The sequence below is a fragment of the Antechinus flavipes genome, chromosome 3 (assembly GCF_016432865.1).
Source record: "Antechinus flavipes isolate AdamAnt ecotype Samford, QLD, Australia chromosome 3, AdamAnt_v2, whole genome shotgun sequence".
Lineage (NCBI taxonomy): Eukaryota > Metazoa > Chordata > Mammalia > Dasyuromorphia > Dasyuridae > Antechinus > Antechinus flavipes.
In genome coordinates this window covers 328,076,161-328,093,337 of record NC_067400.1, presented here as the reverse complement: position 1 = coordinate 328,093,337, position 17,177 = coordinate 328,076,161, and the positions used below count along the sequence as shown (strand labels likewise).

Sequence of the window (17,177 nt, the reverse complement as noted above, 5' to 3'; positions counted from 1 at the left end):
GACTGCGCATGCGTGTGGGCGGTAGCGACGACGGCGGCGGGGGAGTCTCGGGGATGACCGTGGCTTTGCCCGTTGGGGTAACGGTCGTTGTCGCCGGCAAGGCCTGAGACACCTCTAAGCCCGTGAGATCCGTTGGGGCTGCCGCGGCCTGGGACAGACAAAGTCGGGGCGGCGTGTGGAGTTCAGGGTGGCGGTGGCGGTGGTGTGTTGGGGGGAGGGGCTTGCGGCCGGGCCTTGCTGTGTGTGTGCGCTGGGCGGCGGCGGGGCCTGGCGGTGTGTGCTGGTGACCGCGGCGGCGGCCGAAAAGAAGCTGTAGCTGCAGAAGCGGGAGGTGACGGCGGCTGTCCTCGTCGTGTTCTGAAGGCGGAGGGACTGGTGTCTGTGGCAGGGAGAAGATGGCGGGGCAGTGAGGGGGCGGCGCCTGCGCCTGGTGACCCCGGTGTGTGAGTGAGTGTGTTGGTGTGTGTGTGTGTGTGCGTGCGTGTGTGAGAGAGGGGCGCCGCGGCCTGGCCCGGGCCTGTTACCCGCCCCCATCCCGCCGCCTGCGACCCCAGCCCCTCCCCCCCGAGGTGATTCCTGCGCACCCACGTTCCTTCCGCGAAAGCCGGGTGGTGAACGCTGGGGCCGGGGCCGAGAACCGGAATCAGCCCCGGGGCCCCGCGTCCGACATGGGGGAAGCGGCGGCGGGCCCCGCCAAGCACAGCGGCAGCGGCGGCAGCAGCAGCAGTGGCAGCGGCAGCGGCGGCGGCAGCGGCAGCGGCTACAGCAACAGCAACATCCGCCGCCACCGCTTGCAGTAGAAGTGGAAGTTGATGCATCTCCCGCCCGGCCTGGCGCTGTGATGGAGTAAGGGGTGCAGCCCGCAGAGAAGCAGCCGTCCAGCTCCACACACACGCGCGCACCGGGTCGGGGGGCCTGGACTCCCCTCACCCCCGAGCCCTTCCCCCTCCCCCATCCACCGCCGCACCTTACCGGGGAGGAGGTTGGTAATAGCGGCGGGAGATGCTGCTGGAGCGAATCCCCACCGAGCTCCAGTAAGGGAGCCTCCCCCGGCCGCACCGCGCACAGGAGCCGCTTCTCGGACTAGCTTGGGGCGGAGACCTCTCCCTCCTGCCGCTCCGGCTCCTGCACCGGAGGAACTCGAACACAGTTTTCTTTTTGTCTGGAAGTCTCAGGGACTCAGGAGGAGGGGCGCCGGGGTCCCATGTGTGGGAGGATTTCTTCAGCTCCCGGAACTTGTACGGATTTAAGTTACTTCTTTGGGCAGAGGTTCAACTTTGTTTTCAAAAGAATTCTTGCATCTTGGCCATTGTTCCTTGTCTGGTTACAGAGTTGGACCCGAACTTTCTTTTTAACCAGGAATCATCAGTGTCGAAGTGTCTGCAATGAACCCGGTGAATGCTACTGCTCTTTACATTTCAGCGAGCCGCCTAGTGCTCAACTACGACCCTGGGGATCCCAAGTCATTTACAGAAATTAATAGGCTCCTACCTTTCTTCAGACAATCCCTATCTTGCTGTGTTTGCGGTGAGACTTTTCTTTATTGCTCTTCAGTATAGCTTAATATTTTGAAGTCTTTTCAAGTGTATGAAATCGTAAAAACGAATTTTAACAGTTTGGAAGTACAGTAGTTTACATAAGGGCCCAACCTGGTTTCTTTATTTTTGTAATGTGTAAAGTAAGCATTCCGTCACAAAATGAGTATTTTTCTGAAACTTTAGAAACATGGTAATTTTAGTTAGCATATATGTGTGCTTTGAAGTTTGCATACAACAAACTAAGAAAATTTTTGTGAGTGGACCTCCCCGTTCAATCTAATTTTATTTCCTTTCACTTTTAGTGCCTTTTTCCAGTAATTTAAAGAGGGAAAAAAATTATGTTTTTATTCTATATATGTTGCTTGTTAGATAATTCATTACCTTCTTGGTCACGTTTTAAATTACACGCTCTTATATTTTGAAAGGTTCTCAACTTATTTAAGTCCGTATAGGATTTTATAGTTGAAAAGACCTTTGAAACAATTTTACAAATAGTGAAACTGAGGTCCACTGAAAATCATTTCACTTTCCATGTCGTCTTGTGTTATGTTTGTGGGTAGTGATGTGTTTGCTTCGGAGGAAACTTACGGAGGGTTTTTATACCTGTATTCTGTCACAAATAGTTCAAGATTTGTGAGTAAACGAATGATCCAAGGAAGACAGATTACATAGAACAAACACTTTTTCTAACTGATGAAGAAACAGGCCCAGAGAAGTCAAATGATTTATCCCAAAGTTGTAGTTGACTTTAAGGCCTGTGTTTTTTCCAGGAGATCACATCACTTGGATGGTAATTTAGTATTTGCTGTGGGTTTTTGTAGGACTATTTTTTTCCATTTATCTTTTTGTAACATAATTATCCCTTGGGCTATTTTGGTTTATTGAAGATTTACTTTGGTTAAAGCTGATAAATTTTTGTACTTTGGGTAGGACTTAGGAATCTGTTTTGACAGTTGAAATGCTTCTAGGAAAAGAATTATCAATGAAATACTCACATTATGAATCTATTTTAAAATTATGTAGAGCCAAGCTAGTGGAGAATACCATTTTAGGGGAAAATAAAGTTAAACTTCATTTAATTTTATATTGAATTGATCAAGATGACTAGTCAATACTTGAAGTATGGACCTTTTGGCTTCTTCTGTCTTAAATAAGAGAAGACTTTCATATATCATGACAAAATGGAAAAAATTTGTACGTGCAAGAGATTTCACTGTTAGTTTTTTTATATGTACTTGCTTAAAACTTTGGTTCCTTACCTTTTGGGGTCGATATCCGTTAGAAAAGGAAGATAGACATAAAAAACATGCAAGTAAGCATCTCAGAATGATTAAATATCAGAATGAATGTTAGCCATTTCATCTTTTTGATGCAGGGCCTAATTTTCCTACTGTAAAATTTGTATTGGATAAGCTTTAATATCCCTTCCAATTCTAAAATAATGATTCTAGACCTGGAGAGAACAGCTTAGCTACAGAGTCCACAACTAATTTTTGCCAAAGGAGTTTCTTATCTTTTGTCCAAAGCCTTGAACTTAGGTAGGTAGAGAAGGTGAGAAACATTCAAACAGCTCACTCTTTTATCCTCACCCCAACAAAAGTACAGACCCAATATTGGGACTTAGAAAATTGCAGATGAAAGGGAACTGATCAGGAAAGGTTTCTGTGGTTCTTGATCTGTCTTTGGATAAATCCCTGTCTCACCCAATATTCATGAGGTCTAGTAGTTTATTAACATAAACACTTTTCAATAACATTTTATCGGTAATTAATTTTTTAATTAGATTTTTGTCTCACCACAAGATAGTGGTACAAAGTTTTTTCTGAAATAAATGATCTTGAAGATATATAGCCGAACTTCTTCTGAGGCTTTGTCATCCTTAATAACTCTGGCAACAGGAGGAAATTCTGCTCAACAATGAGTCTTTGTAGTTATTCTTTCATATGAAACTTTTTTGCTTGATTTCTTATGTGTGCTTCCTTTTTTCCCCTTGTGGTATCAAAAAGTAATTGGCATTCCCTTATCTATTTTTCAGCATAAAATTGCAACCATCTGGTTTTCTGTATCTTAGAATCAAACGTTCTTAATCTGGGTCCATAAATTAAAATTTTTTTGACAAGTATGTTTCAATATAATTGGTTTTATTTGTAATTCTATATATTTTTACTTAGTAAATTTAAAAATTTTTCTGAGAAGCCATTTGTTAAGACATAATCAGACTGCCTAAATCCATCCATGGCACAAAAAAGATTAAGAACCCTTATTGTAAATAACACTTAAAGATCACCAAATGATTAGTTGAGATGGTTTTCTGACACTATTTTACTTGAAGGCTTTAAAAAAAAATCTCTTTTCTACTTTGACTCTTTGGATCTTAGAACTAGAGCTAAAAAGGCTCTTAGAGGATTTAATATCCAATTCTTTACAGTTGAAAAAACTATTCTGTATTAAGAAAACTGAATCCCCAAGAGGTAGTCAGGTACAGGATTTGATCCCAGGTCTTTTTATTCTTTAGTCTTGTACCAGAATTGGGAATTCTTCTTTTGCTCCCCCTCCCTTTTTTTTCCCTCCCATTGCTCCAATGATCATTCCTTATATAGAGAAAACTTGTAATATCATGATCCTAAAAATTTATTTTGTGTTTTTTGAGAGACGTGAGGGTAAATTTAAATTCATCTAATGTTAAAAATAGGTTATAACATTTTATTGGATAAATATTTTTGAATTTCATATTATGCTTAATTAAATTGGGGATCCTGGTCTCTTAAATTCAGGCCTCATTCTTTCTTTCCTCCACTATATTTTTCCTCTAAACAAATCTCATAGTCTCTTTTCTCAACTTTACCTAAATGTATCTTGTTGTCCAGTTTTGTTCTTTGTTTGAAATATCTTCCTGTTATCTTTCCTTTTCAAAATATTGAATGCATAGCTCATTAACTTCTTGAAATTTTCCATTCCTGAACTTCCAAGATGGATAAGATATTTTGTCTTATAGCACTCAGTAACAGAAATATAGCATTTAATACCTTGTATTTTAGTTGTTTTGGTTATCATCCTTTATTCCTTGTTTTTAAATCTTTACATGGACTGTAAGACTGAATACAATGCCTTGAACATAGATGTGTTAGGATAGTGAGGACAAATAAGAGATGAGTTGGAAAATGTGTGAAGTATGTCAGAAGTGGTTGAAACTTAAGAAGAACTTGGCTTTTGATGTATTAGCTAAATAATACTTTTGTCATACATAACCAATTTCCAATTGAAGTTAGGACTCTTCTTGGAAATATTTATTGATGATTAATATTTTTTCCTAAATCTTTAAGTTTTTTTTTTATTCTTATATTTTAAGAAGTTTAAATAGGACACTGAGAGAAAAATTTTTTTAGATTGGTAGTATCTATGATCAAAGCAATATTGTCCTAGGTGTCCCTGGAATTTTCCTGTTCCTGCTCTAGAGCTAGAGGGATGAAAGTAAAAGGTATCAGAATATTGACTTTAGTGGCAAACTTAGATTCTGTTCCTGTTGCTACATATGTGAACTTAGATTTTTCAGTTCTCATCTGTAAAATGAAGGGATTTAGGAGTAGCTTAGAGGACTTGTTAGGTTCTAGAGTTTTGAAAAATTTTCATTAAAGTACATGATTAATTCCTACATGTGTCACATGGGAAAATAAGACAATCCCATAGGGAGTATAATTAGCATCCTTTGAAACATCAAGGTCAAAACTGATGTTGCAGAAAAAGTAGAAAAGTTTATTTTTCTCAAGCTCCAAGAAAGTTATATACTTTTTTTTTTTTTTTGCTAGAATGCCAGTATCAAAAAAGGTAATGAATGTTAGAACTTTTTCAAAATTAAAAGCACTATGTAGATGTTAAGTGTTATTATTGCCCAAAATATGTATTGAAAAATTTTTTAGTCTTTTACTAAAACAGTTATCAAAGAGAAAATTTTTAAAGTAGAAAAATGATATGTATGAAGTACAGTGGAAAAAGCCCTAGATTAGAAGGTAGGAATTTTGGGTTCTAATCTTTGTATTGCCATTAAATTATGTGTAAGTTATTGAACATTTCTAAATTTGAGGGTTTTTTATTTGTAAAATTTTAGATTTTGTCTAGATGATCTGTCTCTAAGGACCTTGCCAACTATAAAACGCTATGGACTTCCTGATCTCTTTCCATTATCCTGCCCCATTTAAGAAGAAAATTTTGTGACTGATTCTACCACATCTAGTTTCTAGAAGTTTAGGAGTCATCCAGTTCATAATTCAAACTTATTAAATAGTACCTTGCTCAAAGCCTTAGATTGAAGTCTGTTTAAAAGGTTGAGTTTTTTTATAAATTATGTAGAGGGCAGGAACTCTGGAGAAGCATACTTGAAACTTGAGAAGCTTACAACAAGATGTTAATTCAGTGGAATTGATGAGATTCTCTACTTCACATATATAGTTAGTACTTAGTATGGTGATATAATGGTTCTCTAGTTCACACATATTCAATATGCTGTAATGATGTAATTGTACTAAGGTATATAAGGGCTGAGAAGAACTAGAAATGAGACGGTCCATCTTTGACCAGCCTACTAGCTGACAGTGGTGGCTGTCCTGCCTTCATCACTTCTCCACTAAGACCAAGGATTCTGGCTGATCATGAGGTCCTCCAGAAAGCTAGCCCGAACATTATAAGTTATAAATACCAATATATAGGTAATTATTTTGCATCTTCTAATATTAGAGAGAAGTATCCTGGAGTCCTGAGAAATTAATAGTAACTTAGGTAGAGCCATTCCTTAAAATAACAACAGCATTTATATATATCACCTCTTATGTGCTGCACTTTACCTTGCAGATATAGCATTTGATTCTCATAACAACCCTGGGAGGTAGGTATTATTATTATTTCCATTTTACATTTGGGGAAACTAAGGCAAACTGAAATTGAGTTTCCCCGGGTTGACACAACCAGCGAATAAGTCTGTTTTTGAACTCAGGTCTTACTGACTTTAGGCCCAGTGCTCTACCCAAGCTACCTTATATTTGAGGCAAATCTGAGCTTAGAAGTCCAGAAGTCACTCACCGGTTAATTTCATCATGGAAATTAAGACCTGCTTAGTTTTTGACCTGGGCTGGTTAACCCCTTCTTTTGGCAGCATGGACCAGCTTCTTTCCCTTCAGGACTCACCGTAGTGGACTTTACCAGTCTTAGTGTAGAAATCTGATCTGCATAGCACACTTCAATTCAGAACTTCCAAATTTCTTAAATGCTACAGTAACAAGTGTGTATTGCCATTCTCAGAATATACATTTTTATTGATATTTTAAAAAAATGAGTGGTTGTTATTTTTCTCTATTTTTTTCTCCAGCTTTTACTTTCTCCCAGAGTGCCATAACTTGTAAGACAGGGAGAAAAGGGAAAAAAAGGGAACAAATATTTGTGTAGAGGAACAGGAGGAAATATTGCCTTATGTCTTTTTGTTCAAATTTGTGGTTTGCAGGTTTCATTATTGTCTTTCCTATTCACTTTGTTAATTAGAGTGTATATTTTCCTGGTTCTGTTTATGTTTCGATTCATATAAGCATCACCATTATTATCTATTCATCATACCACAATTTGTTTAGCCATTCCCCAATCAATAGGCATCTGTTGTTTCCCCTCACCCCCAGTTCTTTGCTGTCACAGAAAATGCTGCTATAAATATTTTGCTGTAATTACTCCTTTCTTTTTGTCATTGATTTTCTTGTCATTATGCCTCGTAGGAGATCTGGAGATTGGGATACTCAAGGCAACAATGCCTCTAGTGCAAAGTGGAAAGAGTACTGGGCTTAGAGTCTGGAAATTCTGAAGTTTAAATTTCTTCTCAGATACTGTCTAACTGGGTGACTTTGAATAAGTTACTTAACTTCTGCCTGCCTCAGTTTTCTCACCTGTAAAAAAAATCAACAATATCAGTACCTATCTTAACAAAATTGTGAGGATCAAATGAGATATTTGTAAAAAGTGTTAAGCTTAGCATTTAGCATCAAATAGGCACTTAATAAATGTTTCTCTTCCCCTTCCTTTTAGGTCAAAAGAAATGGATCTTTTAGTAATTTCATTGCAAAATTCCAGATTGCTTTCTAGAATAGCTGTACCAATTCACAGCTCTACCATCAATGCATTAGTGTAACTATTTTGCACATTTCCTTCTTCTCCTGTTGGGTAGCAGGTGAAAACTTGGGTTGTATTTGCATTTCTCTTGTTAGTGATTTAGGGCATTCATTTATTCATGTAGTTGCTTATAACTTTACATTTCTTTTGACAAATATTGGTTCATTTTTGACTATTTATGGAAAATTTGTTTAAAGCAATATCTTAGTAGAAATATAGTTTATTTAATTATCTTTTACATCCTTAATTTAATTTGAAATTTGCTTGCTGTGTTCTCCAGATGTATTTACATTTTTTCCCTAGAATCACAGTCATAGCTTTTAAAAAAGCATTAAAATGTTTAGATTGAATTCAAATATAAGCATCATTTATTTATTTATTTTTATTATTATTATTATTTTATTTTATTTTGTAATAACTTTATATTGACAGAATCCATGCCAAGGTAATTTTTTTTTTTTACATTATCCCTTCCACTCACTTCTGTTCCGATTTTTCCTCTCCCTCTCTCCACTCCCTCCCCTAGATGGCAAGCAGTCCTATATATGTTAGATAGCATCATTTATTTTTGAATATTTTAAAGTCTAAGTTAAGAAGTTGAGCAAATTATAGTAGAGTAAAAGCTTGATTATTCTAATAAATTGACAGTAGACCTATTTGGAGTAAATGTTAATTATCTTGACTTCTCAGTAAGCATTTATCAAGCATCTAGTATGTACTAGTCATAAAAGCATAAAAATGTTCATGTAAAACTTCTTTAGGAAGTTAACATTCTACTGTGGCAGTTAAGGTAAATAAAGAATGGATTTTTATATGTATGTATATTATACATATATCTATATAAATAATGATTTTATAGTATATGCTGCCAACTTGGAGGAATCAGGAAAAACTTGAAAGAGATGTAGCTTGAAGTGAGGGAGCTTGGGTTTCCAAAAGATAAGAGGGTGAAGAGGTAGGAAATTCCAGATATGGGTAAGTAGTCTGTATGCAAAGTCAACTAGGAGGAATAGAGGAATAGTGGATAAAGTACTGGGTCTGGAATTGGGAAGACCTGAGTTCAAATTCAGCCTTAGGTACATATTAGCTGTGTGATACTAGACAAGTCATTTAACCTCTGACTGCCTTATTCCAGATGGCAAGCCATCAAAGTATCTTTGTGAAAAAACCCCCATGGACAGTATTGGTATGCTGTGGTCCACAGGGTCATGAAGAATTGGACATGACTAGACAAAAGCAAGCAAAGACATTGGAAGTGGTACAAGACGAGGAAGGTAGAGCATGAGGTAACGGGAAAAGGGGAGCAGGGTTAAATAGCTAATCTGCCTCTCAGGATAGAGCCAGATGCTGAAGGGCAGTACATTTGCAGGAGAGAAGTTAGCACGTTATCATGACTGCTGTAAGGAATTCCCTGAATCTTCTTTAACAGGAGTGACTTGTTCAAATCTGTTGTTTTAGGAATTACTCAGTTTGGCAACTTATGAGATGATGGAGGTGAAAGTATAAGTTTCTTGAGGTCAGGGATTGTTTTACTTTTTCTTTCTGAGTTTGAAGAGGGCCGGGATTATCTTTTGCTTTTCTTTGCATTGCTTGGATTTAGCACTGTTCCTGGACCACCATAGGTGTAATAAATATGTGTTGGTTATTGATTACTTAATAAATGGTGATTAAGTGGTTAATACACGTGGGAATGTCTGGTAAGTAGCTGGAGATTTGAGATGTTTAGATTTGGGATGAAATGAAGTTGGGTTGAAGCTGGTGCTTCTTTTAGCTTAGGGCATTCATGTTCACAAATTGGAAGAATTTTATAGAAGTTGGATCAGTTGAGAAGGAACTACAAGATTTCACTGTTTATTTTTGTCAGAAAGCATTAAGATATATAGTTCCTGTCTTCCAGGGTAGTATATACATATATACCTATATACTTATAGCTTCAGAGATGAATAGATGTTTGATTAGAATTGGGGTCTTCCTCCTGTTTGGAAGCTGATGGAAAGGCTACAGAATGATAAATTAGTCAGATAATTTAGTTGTATTGTGGAGGGCCCTGGATGTCTAGATAAGTAATTTATATTTTATTATGCAGAACTATGAGAAACTATTAAAGTTAAAGATATGACAGACAAGATTTAATTTGATTGTGAAGTCCTGAATGAATTGGAGTGGGGAAAAACTTTTAAGGCAGAAAAATAATTTAGGTTTTGTTATTAGGCAGGAAGCATTTTTATGAAGTTGATTTTTACTGGCTCTATGCTGGGGTGTGAAATAAGAGGTTCTGGGCTAGGTATTAGTTAAAGGAATGAGGAAACAATTTTTGAGGAAGAATTGACAAGACTTTCAAAAGTCATTAAATGTTATAGACAAGGAATTAGACGGAATTAAAGATGACAAAGTTTTATAACTAAGTGAAAAATGTCCCTCAAAGCAATAGAAGCAGTGTTTGGGGAAAGAAGCAGTACTTGAGGAAATGGGGAAAAAAGATTGATTTTGGTTTTATGTGACTTGAGCTTGATATGATGGCTATCCAACTAGATCAGACTCTTTCGGCAGTCTAATAAAGTTTGTATTCATAAAATAAAATACAGTAAGATTACAAAGGAAACTATTGAAATATAGTTCTTAATATATTTAAAAAAAAAAAAAGAAGAAGAAGCACGAAACCAACCCATGACCCCTAAGTTAAGAATTTCATTCCGGTACCAGTATGCCTTGAGTTAAAATATTGGTTTTTATCCTATTAAGCTGGAGATTGCAGGATTGCCCTGCTACATGTTTTTGTTTTGGCCGGGAGCTAAGAATAGTTTTTACATTAAAAAAAAAAGTATTCTAATTAAAAATATAAAAACCATTCTTAAGCCTATATAGGCAGTGCAAAAGAAGTTTTCAGTCTTGGGGATATATTGCCTCTAAGGGTTTCTTTTATCTCTTGCTCTTACTCTTTTGTGACACTGGTGTTTAGGGGTGAGGACAAAGTTGGAGATGTTTATTTGGAAATCATCATAGGTTAGTATTATTGAAACTATAATGGGACTTGATCATATAGAACTAAAGATTACAAAGTTGTTTCTTCACAGTTCTTGTGAGAAGTGGATACTGCAAATAATAATATTCATATTTTGTAGATTTGTTAAAAGTCTGAGACAGAATTTGAACACAAGTTTCTTGACTTCTGAATCAGTGCTCTTCCCTAGTTCATGTTCAGTTCCTGAGGGGGTGGATATGGTGAAGACCTAATTTTGGTATATGCCTACTATTTCAGTGCAGGAAAATAAAGCTAACAAAGGAAATTGGAGGTAGTGATTCTATTCTAGTGACAAAAGAGATGGTATAATATCAAAGAAGCCAGAGGTGGAGAGTTATTCAGGGATAAAGTATTCAACATATGAGAAGCTGTAGAGAGACTAAGGAGAATAAGGACTGAAAAACAAATAGTATTTAATGATTAATACTTTCTATTACCTTTTTAGAGTGTAATTTCAGTAAAATGATGGGAACAGTAGTCATTTTTCTTTGTGAAGACTTCATTTTTTGGTTGCTTTTTACCAATTTAGCCAAGTCAGATGACTTAAGAAATACCAAGAACTATATGCTGTTGGGAGAGGAGATGCAAGATGAATTTGGCCAGTGTCCCAGGATATTGAGAATGATATGTGGTATATTTTGTTGCGTCCCCAGTAAACATTTGAATGAACTGAGTATTAGGATATAGAACTGTGTGAGAAAATGTATATAATGTGGTAAGTGACAGTAACTTGAAGAAAAATAGTGGTTAGAAAATGATTTTATGTAAGGAAACTAGTTTTCAGTTAAAAAAAACTTCTTGAAATTATTCTATGCTCTGTTTAACCTGTTGTACAAAATTTGCATAATTATTGCTTTGCTTTGTTGTAGATCTTTGGCTGATTTCTGTCCTTTCCTCTCCTTTCATTCTTTGGGCTTGTCAGAGCATTCATCATTTTCATTTTATCTCGTGATTGTACGGTATTGTCATCTGTTGGTTTTTAACTATTTTGACTACTTCTTTAGTCTGTCTTAATGTTCTTTCTTTTACCAGTATATTTCTAAGGGCTCCATTTTCAGCTCCCTACAGTTATCTTTTGGTTAATTGTCTCTTTCTGTGAATCATCATTTATACTGTGATCTTTCATTTGTTTTCTTTCTTTCATCTTTATTTTGACTTGATTATTTTTTAAATTAAATTGTATTTATTTATTTTTAATTAGTAAAACCCACCACCTTTTGCTCCAGTTGAAGAAACAGAAAACTCCTGCATAAATATATAGTCAAACAAAAACGACTGTATTGGCTAGGTCCACACCAAAAAAAATTCATTTTGCATTGGGTCTTCTGTTTTTCTATTAGGAAGGGTGTGGTCGGTAACATGTTTCATCATTAGTATTCTGGAATCATAGTTGGTCATTACACCGATCAGAAAAAACCTAAGTTTTTCAAAGTTGTTTGTCTTCATAACATTGTTCTCATTGTATAAATTATTCTTCTGGTTCTGCTGATTTTAACTGTGTCAATTCACATAATTCTTTCAGGGTTTCTCTGAACCTATCCCATACATCATTTCTTACAATATTGTAATATTCCACTGATTTAATATACTGTAATTTGTTCAGCCATTTCCCAGTTGTTAGAAATCCCAGTATCTAGTTCTTTGCAATCCACAAAAAGAGCGGTAAATATTTTTGTACATTCTTAATTTAGAGTTTGTTTTGCTTAGGTCTTATCCCTCTCTTAACTTATCCTCTGTCTTATGACCTTTTCCTTTCTTTTTTCCTCTTATTCCTCTGTTGGGCATGTGGGTTTTGTTTTTTTTTTTTGAACAGGTTAGAGAAAGTGAGATTCTTAATCCTAACTCTTTTTCCTTCTCAGCCTGCTTCCCTATCATTTCCTCCTTGTTTTTTATTTCTACTTGAATCCCCAAATCATGAGAGTTAATTTTTTCTACCTTTCCTTTATCTTTTCCCTTTCCTTTTTTAAAAAAACTGACATATTAAAAACATACCCCAACCCTTTTCTCTTATTCCTTTATTATTCTTTATGAGGAAAAAGTTTTGAGTAGACATATTTTCTCCTCATATTAAGAATGAAAGTAGTTCATACTGTTTTGTCCCTTCTGGCTTGTTTGTATTTACCTTTTCATGTTTCTCTTGGTTCCTGTGTTTGTCTTTCAGAGTTTCTATTCAGCTTTGGTCTTTTCATCAAAAATACTTCGAAGTCCTCTATTCCATTATAATTCCATTTTTTTCTCTTTGTAGGAATATATCCAAATTTTCTGAGTAAGCTATTGCTGGTTGTAAGTTTATATTGGTCATCATCTGGAATGTTATGTTCTATTCTCTCTTAAGAGAGTGGAAGCTGCTAAATTTTGTATAATTCTGACTCAGGCTTTTTGATGCTTGAATTCTGATTGCTTGCAGTATTTTTTTTGATGTAGAAGTTCTAGATTTCAACTCTTATGTTCCTAGGAATTTTATTTTAGAATTTCTTTGAGATAGTGATTTGAATTCTTTTTGGGTTTCAGTTTCCTATAAGAGGTCTGTTCAGTTTTCTTTAAAGATTTTTTGAAATGTGATGCCTCTTCTTTTGGTTGTGGCTTTTAGATAATCCAGTGATTTTAAAATTCTTTTTCTTTGATCTCTTTTTTAGGTCAGCTGTTTCTGACTAAAAAAACTTTACATTTTCTTCTGTTTAGTCATTAACTTATATTTGGGCTATTCTAATTTTCATTGGGCAAAGTTTGATTCTCTTGTGCCAAACTGTTAATTACCTTTCCACTTCTTTCTAGCTCTCATTTCTTTTTCTTCCCATGCCCCCCATTTCATTTTAAACTTTTAAAAATTCTTGCTTCGTCTTTTTCAGTAATTCTAGCTGAATTTGTGCCCGTGCTGTTATTCTTTAAAGCATTGCTTGTAAATGTTTTTTTTTTTTTTTTTTTTTTTCACCAGTCTTTTCTAGCTTTGTCTTAGGTGTCCCGGTTATCATAATGATTCTTTATGTTGAGATACTTTTGTTGTTTGTTCTTCTAGCCTATTTCCTAACTTCTCAGATAATCCTGTTGCTGCTTCTTTGGGGTATTGAGTCTTGTGTGTACTTCTGTATTTTAGAGATAATTTGGTCGGGGGACCTGAAAACTTCTGTGCTTCCAAAGTGTTCTGATTCGGGGCAAAATCTGATAAGTCATCTGGAAAACCCTGCTAATTCAGTGACAAAACTGCGACTTGAGAGTGGGTAGTTAACAACAGAATTCCCAGATGGTATCTGTTCCTTATGCCCCTCTGTGCTAGATCTGGGACCACCTCTTGCCATGCTATACAATCTTTGCCTTAGCTAGAGTAGAATTTTCTAGGTCTCTTTGAAGGAGTGTTAAAGGGGAGGGAAGGAGAGAGACAGTGAGAAAGAGAGAGACAGAGGAAAGAGAAAAAGAAGCTTGTTCTACTTCCTGCCTACTTTGTCCCCTCTTTCCTCATTTTATGTTTCAATAGTTGCTCAGTTTGCTATAAGTCATCTTTAATTTTTCCATGCAATAATTTGATAAAGATTAAGTTTCTGACCATTTTAGCTATCTGTAATGCTTTTGTTTTCTCAGTCATTTTTGTATGTAGTGAATTGTTCATTTTGAACATTGCTTTATCAGCTATAATCTACTAAAATTGTCCTATGATTACATGCTGTTAAAATTTGGTTGAAAACAAAATTCAGGAAAAAATACTGAGTAAATGATAATATGCATTTCCTAAGGTAGGTTGAAAATAGATCCAAATTTTAAGCTTGATTCTTTTAGAATGTCATTGTTCTGAAACTTGATACTTGGCTGTTTTATTTTTTTGGTTGACAACAGCTGTAGCTGTGATGCCAGTAACTTATGGCTATTTGCTTCTCTTCCTTCCTCCTGTACTCATGTACTTGATATTTTTTAAAACCATCAACTAGCACAGTGCTTCATATATAATAGGCATTTAAATGTTGATTGATGACTAGGATGAATTTAGAACTGCATTTCTTAGTTTTGAGGAATTTAAAGAATCAAAGATATTTAAAGGACCTTAGAGAGGTTATTTAGTCTTCACTTTCTTCCCGGTACTAAAAAAAAAAACTTTAAAAATGTTGTGATGGATAGCTCACTTTAAGGCAGCATGTTTCATTAATGATTAAAAATTTCTTGCTTATATGAAAATGAAGTGTCTCCAGAAATTTTGAAAATAATTGTCATATATACCTGTTGATTTTTAGATGAAACATTTTAGATTAACTCACTCATATGTCATATAAATATTTTCCAGTGTACTTATTCTGTCTGCTTATTCTTAAATAAAATACTGAAGTAAAGAGCCCTAAATCTACGGTATTACTCTGGGTGTGGTGTGGTCACTGCAGAGTACCATAGGAGTGTCACTTTTCATGGTAAAATGGACACTACCTGCATTAATGCAGTTTAAAATTGCATTGAAGTATTTTTTAGCAGCGACGTCATATGGTGACTTATTTTAAATTTATGGTTAATACCTTCTGGTTCTTTTTACATGAAAATTATTTTTTTAAACTTTCAATAGTATTTTCCAAATATATGTAAAGATTCATTCATTCAACATTTGTTTTTGTAAGATTTTGTGTTCCAAATTTTTCTCTGCCTCCTTTACTTCCTGCCCAGATATGTGCAAAGTACACTTTTTTAAACATAAATGTCTATATTTGTCATATTGTGCAAGAAAAATCAGACCAAAAGGGGATAAAACCATGAGAAGGAAAACAAAAAGTGAAAACACTGTGCTTTGATCCATATTCGTTCTCTACAGTTATATGAAGTTTTCTAAGTTAGATGTCCCTATATTTATATGCTTTAGTTTTTGAGCCTAAATTCAGGATTTCACATTTATTTCTGTTTATTTTTTTCTAGCTTTGGACTATTCTTTAATTCATTAAAAAAAATCTTTAACATCTACTGTATATAAAGAAGTATGTAATAGGTGCTTCTGAAGGAGTTATAATATTGAATGAGGCAATTCCTGACCTTATGGTGCTCAGTATTTAATATTGAGGTAAGACTCCAGTGTTGATAGTTGATAATAAAGTAACATGTAAGTGCATGATAGAAGTGTTTAAAAAAAAAAAGCTACAGTGAGCTCTGTTGGGGGAAAAGGTATAATTATTGATTTGAGGGAGGAATAAAAAGTAATCGAGAAAGGTTCGTGAAAGATGTGCATTAATTCAAGTTTTGGTTTTAAAACGTGATTAGAAGTTCACTGGGGAAAGGAGGGAAGTGAGGACATTCCAGGAAGAATTTATTAAGTAGTCTGAATATCTTGGATATAGTAAAGTGCAGAGTACTGGTGAATCATAGCGCAGTTTGGAATTTAGAGTACCTTGAGATATGATTGTAAATGATGACATATAAGATTGTGGAGAGCAAGAGTTGGAAAGTTTGAAGATGCTGAAGACTTTTGAGCAGAAGATTGATGTGACCATATTTTTGTATAAAGAAAATTATGAAGCCCAATAAATTGGAGGGAAGAGAGTGTAAAGGTAAAAATACTTGTTAGAAGTTGTAGTAGTCTTGTACCAAGGTTTTGATAGTGCGAATGCAATGGAAAGCATGGGTATAAAATAGATTTAAAAATAAGAGTAATTGAACTTCTGTTCCTCTTTGATATAAAAAGTGAAGGAGTATGAAGAATTAAGAAATAGCATTAAGAGCATGGGAGAAAGGATGAATAGTGGTTCACTAGAGGGAAATAGTGATATCATAAGATAAATAATTTTAGACAAAGTTAGTCTACCTTCCTAGGACATTTTGAATTTGGGAATACATTTATTATTTGGAAAGATGTTTTGTAGACAGAATTGTGGAACTTGGAAAAATTCCAGAATAGTTTTCTTTTAGATTTTAAGAAAGGTCAAAGTTAAAATCATAGATTTAGAAATTTGAATAGAGGTAATAGTTAATTCAGTAGAAGAGGATATAGAGAAAACATGGATGAGGATCAGAGAAGCCTTACCCACATAAGGAGTCAGGAAAAATGAGAAATCCAGTGTAGGAGATTGAATGGTATAAGGTGTGGAGAGAACTAGATTAATATAAGTCAGCAAAGGACAACAAATTTTAAGATGGTAATTTATTAGTTAACATGAAACCCTATGATAACACCATTCAAAAATTTTCCAAATTGAAATCCTTTTATTAATCAGTACTTATAGGGTATTATGATTTAGTTGCTGTATCATTCAACTCTTTTTTCTATCTTGCTTACAAATATATGAGGAATTTAAGTAAATATTTTGTGTTAATCTTAGTTATGCAATCTAATCTCCCAATCAAACTTCAAAGGCCAATGGCTTATTTTGGCATAACTTGTTCATAGTAAATCTGTGTATTTTCTTAGGGGGTCACCTTTTCAAAATTTATTTTTTATAAAAAAAATCTTTTAGATTAACAAATGGTTTCTCTCCTACTTTGCTCCATTCTCATGGGGAGAAGGGGAAGGAAAA

The 17,177-nt window shown here is 35.5% G+C and overlaps 1 protein-coding gene across 1 annotated transcript in view; it reads left to right on the top strand.

Annotated features, from left to right (window-relative positions):
• Positions 1-753: 753 nt before the first annotated feature.
• Positions 754-17,177, top strand: part of MSL2 (MSL complex subunit 2) — a 35,709-nt gene continuing 19,285 nt past the window's right edge. Inside the window, exon 1 of the mRNA XM_051985600.1 lies at positions 754-1,527. Coding sequence (XP_051841560.1) covers positions 1,386-1,527 — 142 coding nt within the window. The 5' untranslated portion in view covers positions 754-1,385. The remainder of the gene's footprint in view (positions 1,528-17,177) is intronic.